The following is an 11,846-nucleotide window of genomic DNA, read 5'->3' as shown; positions in this document are numbered from 1 at the left end:
GTATGTTAATGAGTATTTGTGCTCTAATTAGTGCAATAAGGGATTAGCTCGTCAAGCAGTAAATCACTCTGCGGCCTATTGAGGTCCTGTCCAATCCGACGCCTCCGACGAGTAAATAAACACCTTTAATAAAATGTACCGTCGTGTAGCGACTCCTGAGTGTACCAAGCTGTTAGCAGAGCCCTAGCAAACGTAAGGGTGCCATACTGCCCCCTCCATAGAAGTGATTGGCAGCCCTCTGTATAAACAAACACATAAAAGAGCAGAGGGAGACAACTGGGAGAGGGTTTATGGCTCTAATGGGTGAAGTGCCGTCGACCTTTGGCCTTAAATGGGCAAATGTGCACTGTGGGTTCTCGCTAATCACTTAGGAATGGTGACACAGTTGAGGTCCATTAATCAATGATGTCCTGGCCTCGAGCATGTAAAAATATCCACAAGCTTTGCTGGATACGGAGCCTTTAAATCTGATTCACACTGCAGGAACCGGTGCAGTCTGCAGCATCATTTATAAACACTGGGCAGTAACTCATGGCAACCAATCAGATTATTGCTTTCAGTGTGCAACCTGCAGTTGACTTAAAAAAAAAGCGAATCACTGATTGGTTGCTATGGGTTACTGCCTAGGTGCAAATTTGCCCAGTGTTTATAAATGAGCCCCAGTGAATCGCTAAGAAGCCGCCTGGATTTAAAGGGGTTGGTCACCTTTAAATGAACGGTTAGTCTGATGTAGAGAGAGATATTCTGAGATAATTTGTAATTGGTTTTCATTTTTTATTATTTGTGGTTTTTGTGTTTTTTAGCTTTTTATTCAGCAGCTCTCCAGTTTATAATTTCAGCCATCTGGTTGCTAGGGTCCAAATTACCCTAGCAACCATGCATTGATATGAATAAGAGACTGGAATATGAATAGGAGAGGCCTGAATAGAAAGAGGAGTAATAAAAAGTAGCAATAACAATACATTTGTAGCCTTACAGAGCATTTGTTTTTGTAGACGGGGTCAGTGACCCCATTAGAAAGCTGGAAAGAGTCAGAAGAAGAACTCAAATAATTCAAAAACAATAAAAAATGAAGACCAATTGCTTACAATGAGCCATTCTATACCAGGCTAAAAGTTAACTTAAAGTTACAGGTTTGTTTTCCTTCTATTTTAAAGGGGAACTAAATTGTTTGGGGTTTTATTTTTGCCTAATGACAGAAGCTGTAGTTTTAAGCAGCTTTCCAATATACATTCACAATATCAGCCATTGTATTCAGGCTCTTTATTCTGATGGCAGTGTCCCTTTAATTATTGCCTCTCTGTAATGAAGTGCAGTCCAACAATAGAACATTCAATCTGCTCAATGGAACCTGTACATGATTAGAACTTTTAAAGGGGAACTAAATCATAACAGAGAATTCAGCTATAAAATTGGCAGCTTCTATACCCCACAGCCCTTTAGCAGGGGAGATCTATGCCCCTGAAGATGCCCCAGTAGCTCCCCATCTTCTTTTCTGCTGATTCACTACTCATGCTCTGTGCTGCTGCCACTTATTCAGCTTAGGGACCCACTCACAATATACAGTATATATACACAATATAACAGTCACAGTGATTAACTCAGAGTCACATTACATGGCAGCTTAGGAATCAGTGCAGTCTGCATCAGAATCAATTCATAATCAGTCCTGTAACATCAGCTTCTATGGCAGAAATGACCTCCCTTTCTGCTAATGGTTTGATGATTTCCCCACGCTCCCTAAGCTCAGCTTCCCAACAGCAGCCCACTGAGCATGTGCAATGCCGCTGACTCACACAAGATGCCTAACAAGATCCAAGATGGGGAACTTCTGGGAGCAAATTTGAAAGACTGGATCATGACTGTTATAGGACTGCTGAACCTCTGGGCAGGTATAGTGTATAAAATACAGCATTTCTAGACATTAAGTATTCAGCTTTAATTGACCTTAAAAGGGGTTGTTCACCTTTAAATGAACAGTTAGTATGACACAGAGAGGGATTTTCAGAGACAATTTGCAATTGTTTTTTATTATTTGTGGTTTTTCACTTTTTATTCAGCATCTCTCCAGTTTGGAACCTGGTTGCTAGGGTCTAAATTCCCCTAGCAACCATGCATTGATTTGAATAAGAGACTGGAATATGAATAGGAGAGGCCTGAATAGAAAGATGAGGAATAAAAAAGTAGCAATAAGAATACATTTGTAGCCTTACAGAGCATTTGTTTTTAGATGGGGTCAGCGACCCCCGTTTGAAAGCTGGAAAGTCAAAAGAAAAAGGCAAATGATTAAAAAACTATAAAAAGTAAATAATGAAGACCAATTGAAAAGCTGCTAAGAATGAGCCAGTCTATAACATACTAAAGTTAATTTTACGGTGAACCACCTTGAGAAATGAGCCTCAGAGAACCGTAAAGAACTTTATTAACGAATGTCGTATTTACAAGTTGCAGACGGGGGTAAAACAGGACGGGGACAGAACACGGGACGCCTGGTTAAAAAGCAAAGTCTTTATTGCATATTATTATTATTGTACAAATAAAACACTGTATATGATCACATGGGTCAAGACATTGCTGCGTCACGCTGACCCTTCAGGGGGCGGGGCTTATTTCCAGAAATGAAATGTCTGCGTCGGATTGGCTCCTTCGCGGTTTTCAGGGGTAAATCCTGTTAATTATGGGTGAAGTGCAACAACAGGAGACCCGGCGCAGCATTATTAAAGTACTAGCACCAAAGTGAGGAAAAGCGAGTCACATGCCTTTAGAATCTACCATTAAAGTATCGTGAGCGGGGGGGGGGGGACATACGCGTGTATCCCGTGTACTTTGAAATGTTTACATGTCTCTACAGACAGACATTTATTACTGAAATATCCTCCCTATATTGTTTCCCTAGGCAACGGCACCTTCTAATGGTCAGCTGATGCTCTGCAAGGCAACTAACATGGCAGCTTCTATGCAGAATATTCCCCCATTATCATTCAGTATATTCCTAGAGACTACATTCATACAGAAAGAATATATATAAATATATACACAGAGAACTTTACAGAAGAAAATTCACTTCCTGGTAGGGATGCGCCAAATCCAGGATTCGGCCTTTTTCAGCAGGATGTAGAATCGGCCGAATCATTCTGCCCGGCCAACCGAATCCGCATATGTAAATTAGGGGCGGGGAGGGAAATCACATGACTTTTTGTCACAAAACAAGGAAGTATAAAATGTTTTCCACCTTCCCACCCCTAATTTGCATATGCAAATAAGGATTCAGTTCGGTATTCGGCCGAATCTTTGCGAAGGATTCAGGGATTTGGCCGAATCCAAAATAGTGGAATCGGTGCATCCCTACTTCCTAGAAGCCCTGGGTCCCCAGGTGTCGCTGAACTACAACTCCCAGCGTGGGACCTGTGAATAAGAAACAAGGGACCCCAGAGAGGACACCAATCTCTATTTACATTGAGTACAACGGGACAAACCGTCAGGAAGATCCGTCCATTCACTCAGTTCCGTCTTGACACCCAAAAAAAAACAAAAAACCCCAGTTGTTTATGATACAAATCCTCCCAGCCGACGCTGTTCCCACCCCCTTCCCCAAAAAAAATCTCTAAATATTTAAAGGGAAGGGTTGTTGTGTAGATAAAAGTCTCGGGGGGCCCCATTGTCCGGCTGGAGGCTACACACAATATCACACAAGCTGAGGGGGGGTGGGGCGGGTAGAGATCTCTGCAGTTAACTAGTCACTTTGGTTGGTTCACTAGTAGTTAATCTTCCATCCCAGGGGATTCGCCTTGTTGTATCCTCGAAGCGATTCGTATGGCTTCCTCCAATGACTGCTGTTCCCCGATCTAAAGGGGGCGGGGAGAAGAGAAAACGTAAATATCTTTTTAACCCTTTCTTTCTTCTTCTTAAAGCGGAGATTCACCTTTCAGTGAACTTTCAGTATGTTATAAAATGGCTAATTCTAAGCAACTTTATTATTTTCTGTAGTTTCTGAATTATTTGCCTTCTTAAAATGACAGCTTCCGTCATTAGGCAAAAAAAACAACAACAAAAAAAACAATTTAGTTCCCCTTTAAAATAGAAGAAACAACCTGTACCTTTTAAGTTGACTTTAGTATCTTATAGAATAGCTAATTCTAAGCAACTTTTCAATTGGTCTTCATTATTTTTATAGTTTTTGAATTATTTGCCTTCTTCTTCTGACTCTTTCAAGTTTTCTGATGGGGGTCATTGACCCCCATCTAAAAATGCTCTGTAAGGCTACAAATATATTGTTGTTGCTACTTTTTATTCCTCATCTTTCTATTCAGGCCTCTCCTATTCATATTCCAGTCTCTTATTCAAATCAGTGCATGGTTGCTAGGGGAATTTGGACCCTAGCAACCAGACAGCTGAAATTACAAACTGGAGAGCTGCTGAATAAAAAGCTAAATAACTCAAAAACTAGGGATGCACCAAATCCAGGATTCGGTTTGGAATTAGGCCGAATCCTTCTGCCTGGCCGAACTGAATCCAAATCCTAATTTGCAATTTAGGGGCGGGGTCACTTTTTGTCACAAAACAAGGAAGTATTTTTTTCCCCTTCTCACCCTAATTTGCATATGCAAATTAGGATTTGGATACGGGTTTGGTATTCGCCCAAATCTTTCGCAGCGGATTCGGTGCATCCCTATCAAAGACCACAAATAAAAAAATTAAAACCAATTGCAAATTGTTAAAATATTAACAGTTCATTTAAAGGTGAACTAACCCCTTTAATAAATTAGAGTAAAATGTTTATGGCATTTTTCAACGGGAATATTATATTTAGACTCCAGGAATTTCCCAGGAGGAGAAGCAGGTTTTTGGCTACTCCCCTGTGGGCCAATAGCCGACACCCAAAGGGACTGGCATGTAATGAGACTACTATTCTGCTCTATATAATACTCTTTATATAATACACAAAATCCATAAATATCCTGTAAATTATATCCTTATAAACGGTGAGTTCTGATGTCATCAGTTATAAACGGTGAGTTCTGATGTCATTTCTGTCACATGACTCACTGAAACTTATGTATTATAATAAAGTATTATATGAAATACGCGGATATTATAAGTTACCGAGAAGTATAATACACAAGAGACAAGAATATCCTGTAAATGATATCCTTATATTTGGTGCTTAGTGATGTCATCGGTTATAACTGGAACTTAGTGATGTCATTTCTGTCACATGACTCACTGAAGCTTGTGTATTATAATAAATTAGGTATGAGGATATTAGAAGTCACCTCGGAGTTCCATGGCCTTGGCCTTGTGCTTTTATAGTAACACATTGGTAACTTACAATATCCTTATATTCTACAACAGGGGGCACTTTATTATTTTATACCAAGCAAATGGTCTTTAGGTGTGAGTTTGCTCTACAATCTCCCAGCATCCTCAGCTCACCAGTGTTTGGCTAAGGATCCTGGGAGTTTGAACTACAAAAGTGTCAGATGTAAATAACCGGCGGTGCAGATGAAGGGAGGCAACTTTGCGGTTGGTGCTGTTTTTTCCTGGCGCTACTTACTTGCACTGCGATCTGTCTCCCATTGGAAGTGGCTAGTAATGTAACAGGTCTGGAGTCACTGCCCCCCAGATTGTGGCTGTGCGGGGGGCCTGTCTCAGAGGCAGCGGTGTGGAATGCAGATAAGTCTTGGGCAACTATGGCCACCTGTGATAGACAAGGAAACCGTAAAAACGCGAAAGTGTAGGATTCATTATCCCTTCCAGGGCCGCCATGTTTAAAGGGGTGATTCACCTTCAAGTTAACTTTTACTATGTTATGACTAATTCTAAGCAGCTTTTCCGTTGGTCTTCATTATTTTTTTTTATATAGTTTTTGAATTATTTGCCTTTATCCTCTAAGCTGTCAAACAGGGGTCGCTGACCCCCATCTAAATAAACAAATGCTCTGTAAGGCTACAAATGTATTGTTATTGTTACTTTTTATTACTCCTCTTACTATTCAGGCCTCTCCTATTCATATTCCAGTCTCTTATTTAAATCAATGCATGGTTGCTAGGGGAATTTGGACCCTAGCAACCAGATGGCTGAACGTGCAAACTGGAGAGCTGCTGAATAAAAAGCTAAATAACTCAAAAACCACAAATAATAAAAAATGAAAACCCAAATGTAAATTGTTTCAGAATATCCCTCTCTACCTCATACTAAAAGTTTTTAAAGGTGAACACTCCCTTTACACTGGCTTTCTGGTTGCGTTTATATATTTATATACACACAAACATATATATATACACACACACACACACACACAATACACAAAAGCCATGAATATCAGGGACTTGTGATGTCATCAGTTATAAACGGTGAGTAGTGATGTCATTTCTGTCACATGACTCACTAAACCTTGTGTATTGTAATAAATAAAGTTCCCCTCGTTGGAAAATATGAGGATATATAATATAGGTATATATATATAGTACCCCCTATCTATATATAAAGAAATGCCAGTGTAAAGGCCTTAGGGGTTGTTCACCTTCCAACACTTTTTTCAGTTCAGTTGGTTTCAGTTCACCAGAAATTAAGACTTTTTCCAATGACTTTCTATTTTCTATGTGTGACTGTTTCTCTAATATTTAAGTGTAAAGTGTCATATTTCACCTTCTACGGGTCAGGGCACATGAGCAGATTCGGGGAAATTCGTCAACCGGCGACAAATCTCCTTTTCTTCGGGGCGACTAATCTCTCCTAAGTGCCTTCCACCCGGGTAGAATGTAAAGCGCTGGAGGGATGGCACTCGGAGCTCTTCGTTTTCCGAAGTCGCCCGTAGAATGATTATCACCAGCGAGATGGCACTCTGGAGACACCTGTAGAATGAAAATCACCGGTGGGATGGCACTCGGAGCTCTTCGCTTTCTGAAGTCGCCCATAGAATGAAAATCGCCGGTGGGATGGCACTCAGACCTCTCCACTTTCTGAAGTTGACCGTAGAATGAAAATTGCCGTTGGGATGGCACTCGGAGCTCTTCCTTTTCCGAAGTCGCCCGTTCGGGGAGATTATTCGCCCTGAACAAGAGGAGATTTGTTGCCGGGCGATTAATCTCTCTCGAATCGGAGTGTGTGCCCTGACCCTAAAGCAGCTCTGGGAGGGGGGTCGCCGACCCTGTAAACTGTTCTAAATTGATACATTTCTTATCTTTGTCCCTGCTGAGCAGAATCCCTGAGTTTCATTACAGGCAGCTGTTAGAATTGATACAATAGTTACTAATACTCCAGAGATGCTGCTGAGAAATGGATCAACTAAATGTTGTAAAATTGTAACAGTTCAGAATCTGCACCTGAATTACTGAGCTGTCAATCACCAGAGATCCAAACATTCAACTTTAAACTTGGATTTTGGAAAAACGGTAAAAAATTAAAAATAGAAAGTAATTGGAAAAAGTCTTTATTTCTTGAGAACTTAAAACAACTGAACTGAAAAATGTGTTGGAAGGTGAATAACCTCTTTAAAGTGGAGGGAGCTGGAAGGGGGTCAATGTTAGAAAAAACGGAGTCCCAGCAAAAAGAATAAACAAAGCCCCCCCCAACCGACTTTGCAACATTTGCTATGGAGCATCTCAGTGATTCCTCGGCACAGTTCACATCCCTGTAATGAAACCTGCCTTGTGCATCCTCGGATGTTGCTACTGAACTGACCCTGAGCAACCAATGAAATACACAATCCATTGCTGCCTCCATATTGCTCCATCTCTCAGTCATGAACACTTGCTCTGATTGGTCAGCTTAGCTTTCTCCGGGTTTGTGTTATTAATGGGGTGACTGGCCAACCTGGGGGTGCAGCTTGATTGCACAATCTACAGGTAATGGTTGTACGAGGGATCTCATTGGTTGATGCTCCTTTATTTGTTTATTATAAGGCTGGAATAATAAGAAATCTTTTACACCCTGATCACCAACGCAAACAACCAATGAAGGTCGCCCAGGAAGGAAAAGGCTTTAGAATCGTCAGCTCCCGTGTTCAGAGCTTAGACATGGTGCAGCATAAATGGAGTTGGGCTCACTGAGGATTCTGGGAGATACCGCTCCTGTTTGTCTGTTTTATTGCAAAAAATAAAGAGAACTCACATGGGACGTGCCATCCTGGCTAATGAGTGCTAGCTGCTGGGCCGACGGTGTGGCTGGTAGCCCCTCCTCTCCGTCCACGCCTGTTACATACGTGATCTGCGAGCCTTTGATCACTTCATCCGCTGCAACAGAGAAACACGGAATCAGCGAGATTAGAACAAATTAGGGATGCACCGAATCCACTATTTTGGATTCGGCCAAATGCCCGAATCCATCGAAAAAGATTCGGCCGAATATCGAATCTAAATTTGCATATGCAACTTAGGGGTGGGAAGGGGAAAACATTTTTTACTTTCTGCAAAAAGTCACGCAATTTCCCTCCCCACCCCTAATTTGCATATGCAAATTAGGATTTCGGATCAGCCTGGCAGAAGGATTCGGACGAATCCGAATCACGCTGAAAAAGGCCAAATCCCGAACTCAATCCTGGATTCAGTGCATCCCTAGAACAAATGGACAAGAACAACAAGACTAAATAATTCAGGCCCCCCCCCCCAATCAACCCCCTTGGGGAACATAGGGAGGCACATTTATCAAGGGTCGAATTTCGAATTCATGCGAGTTTTTTAAGCTCCCTTAAATTCGTTCCAAATTCGGCGTTGGGGAGATTTTTTTTAAAAAAAAATTGGACGAATTTGATTGACCCGAAAACTCGAATCAAATTTGATCAAACTTGATTTCAGTTTTTTTCTCCGAAAAAAAAACTCGAATCGAGTTTGGCTAATTCCCTAGTCAAATCTGATCCCTGGATGTCTCCCATTGACTTAAACTGTAATTCGGCAGGTTTTAGGTGGCGAATAGTTGAATTTGAATTCTTAAAGGGCCAGAGCATGATAAATCTCCAAAATCGAATTTGAAATCTTTTAAAAAAAACTTGAATCGAGTTTGGATAATTCCCTAGTCAAATTTGAGAGTTTTGACCATCACATTTACAATTCAAGCCTTAATAAATCTGCCCCGAACAGTGTACATGTGGCAGTTTAATGTGCAAGATACTGGGTCTCATTGATAAACAATGGGCAGTAACCCATAGCAACCAATCAGTGATTAGCTTTTTTTCAGCTGCAGGTTGAACAGTGAAAGCAATCATCTGGTTGCCGTGGGTTACTGCCCAAGTGCAAATTTGCGCAGGGTTTATAAATGACCCCCCACTGTTTGTTAACGTCAGACAATCGGGGGCTTGAAGGACGAAATCCAAACTTTATCAAAGGTTCTGAAGGTTGAACAGGTTTATCTCTGTCCTGTCTGTAGGATTTACATGATAACAGGCACTAAAGCAAAGAGGCCTCTGTTATATCAGGATCTGAGTGTTTGCTTTGGGATCAGTCACTTTGCTGACCCCGGGGTCGCTTACGCTGTGGCTTTATTATCCCCTTTCAGGCTGAGACTGGCCACACGCATTGGCACGGTCATGTGATTGGGCTACCTGCACCCGCAGTGACCCCAGTTCTGTAGTGCCGGGTGCCACTAGAGTAATACTGGATGGGAAGAGTCCCAAGGAAGCACCAAAATGGGTGCAGGTCCAAAAACTCAGCTGGTCACTCCCATAATAGCTAGGGACCCCCCCCCACTTCCACAGAGACCCTGTCCTGCCTATCCCCCACCCAATGGCACCCCAATACTGCCCATAGCTGTAGCCATATTGCACATACCCTACTGTTCCTGGGCTACTCTTCCCTGATGGCCTGGTAGGAGGATAAAGGTTTGGAAGCAATTGGAATGTTCTGATTGGATCTCCAAGTAGCCGAGTAGGCAGCGTATAGCAGTTTGATAGGACAAGAGGGACATAGTAGACGTAAGTGACAGTTGCCCATAGCAAATGGCATTTAGGGGCAATTTGACCGACAATAGTACCTGGTGCTTCAAAAGCCCCCCCCAGTGAGCCTAGGGAGAGGGTTGCCAACTGGCCGGTAAAAATGTTGCTTGGGGACAACGTTATTAATAGGGAAAAACCCTAAAAATATAGGCTGGCCGGTATTTTTTTTTTACAGAAAAGGTGGCAACCCTAAGTGAGCCACACACCTAAGCCCTTATATGGGGTTATTCACTTTTAAATTATCTGTTAATATAATGTAGAGAGGGATATTTTGAGACAATCTGCAATTGGTTTTCATTTTTTATTATTTGTAGTTTTTGACTTATTTAGCTTTTTATTCAGCAGCTCTCCAGTTTGCAGTTTCAGCCATCTGGTTGCTACAGTCCAAATTCCCCTAGCAACCATGCACTGATTTGAATAAGAGACTGGAATATGGATAGGAGAGGCCTGAATAGAGGTTTTCATTTTTTGTTATTTGTGGTTTTTGACTTATTTAGCTTTTTATTCAGCCAGTTTCAGCCATCTGGTTGCTAGGGTCCAAATTCCCCTAGCAACCATGCATTGATTTGAAAAAGAGACTGGAATATGAATAGGAGAGGCCTAGGAGTAATAAAAAGTAACAGGAACAATAAATGTGTAGCCTTACAGAGCATTTGTTTTTTTAGATGGGGTCAGTGACCCCAATTTGAAAGCTGGAAAGAGTCATAAGAAGGCAAATCATTCAAAAACTATGAGGTTAAGTTCACACCTGGAGATTCAGGGAGATTTAGTCGCCTGGCGACTAATCACCTCTTCTTTGGGGGCGACTAATCTCCCCGAAGTTTCCTCGTGAGGCAACTTTGGAAAATGAAGCGCCGCGAGTGCCAGGCTACAGGCGTTTTCTCATTCTTGCAGGCGGAAACAGCCGTTTGGGGAGATTAGTCGCCCCAAAGAAGAGGCGATTAGTCGCCGGGCTATTAAATCTCCCCGAATCTCCAGGTGTGACCTTACCCTAAAAAAGAAATAATAAAGGGCAATTGAAAAGTTACTTAGAATTATCCATTCTATAACATGCGAAGAGTTAACTTAAAGGTGAACCGCCCCTTAAAACTCACCCCAGGGCTTTCTCAAGACTCAAGAAAACCCCACAAATCTAAAGCACTCGGTTAGTTACACATTATCCTTCCTGCTGATAACACACAAGATATCCATTCTCTGCCATTGCATTGGGCCGGCTGTTGAGTCAACATTGTGAGACAACATTGTGTACTCACTTGTGCAATTGTGTCGTGATCTGGTTAACCATTCGCCAGCCTCCAGCAGCGACTCCAATAAAAATAAGACTTGTGATAAGGAGCTGGAATATAACCAGCCTACAAGATATGAGATCACTTGTTATTGTCCTGCTCTAATCAACAGAAACTAATAATCCCAGTATGACATCACACTATATGGATTATTACTTCATCTGCTTTAAAGGGGTTGTTCACCTTTGAATTAACTCTTAGTATGATGTAGAGAGTAATAATAAAATTAAATTTTTTTTATTATTTGTGGTTTTTGAGTTATTTAGCTTTTTATCCAGCAGTTTGTAATTTCAGCCATCTGGTTGCTATGCCCAAATTACCCTAGCAACCATGCATTGGCTTGAATAAGAGACTTACAGAGCATTTGTTTTTTTAGATGGGGGTTAGTGACCCCTGTTTGAAAGCTGGAAGGAGTCAGAAGAAGAAGATAAATAATTCAGAAACTATAAAGAATAAAGACCAATTGAAAAGCTGCTTAGAATTGACCATACTATACCATGCATTAAGTTTAACCTATGAAGACCTGGCATACTGTACTGACAACATCCCCTTCCGCAGTATAGTCGCATTATGTCAAATTTATAAGGTGCGGTTTTCAGTTTACTTTAATTTTGACTGTTGGGTCGTTTTGT

General features: G+C 41.5%; 1 protein-coding gene across 3 annotated transcripts in view; it reads right to left on the bottom strand.

Annotated features, from left to right (window-relative positions):
- Positions 1-2,493: 2,493 nt before the first annotated feature.
- znf143.L (zinc finger protein 143 L homeolog) overlaps positions 2,494-11,846 on the bottom strand; it is a 33,960-nt gene continuing 24,607 nt past the window's right edge. For 2 of the 3 annotated variants that reach the window (XM_018256704.2, XM_018256705.2), the window contains 3 exons: positions 8,113-8,234; positions 5,555-5,698; positions 2,494-3,845 (listed from right to left, as the gene is read on the bottom strand). In XM_018256704.2, coding sequence (XP_018112193.1) covers positions 3,762-3,845; positions 5,555-5,698; positions 8,113-8,234 — 350 coding nt within the window. In that variant the 3' untranslated portion in view covers positions 2,494-3,761. 3 annotated transcript variants of the gene reach the window in all.

The sequence above is a fragment of the Xenopus laevis genome, chromosome 4L (assembly GCF_017654675.1).
Source record: "Xenopus laevis strain J_2021 chromosome 4L, Xenopus_laevis_v10.1, whole genome shotgun sequence".
Taxonomy (NCBI): Eukaryota; Metazoa; Chordata; class Amphibia; order Anura; family Pipidae; genus Xenopus; species Xenopus laevis.
The sequence above is the reverse complement of the archived record's forward strand: the minus strand, read 5'-3'. Positions and strand labels throughout refer to the sequence as shown.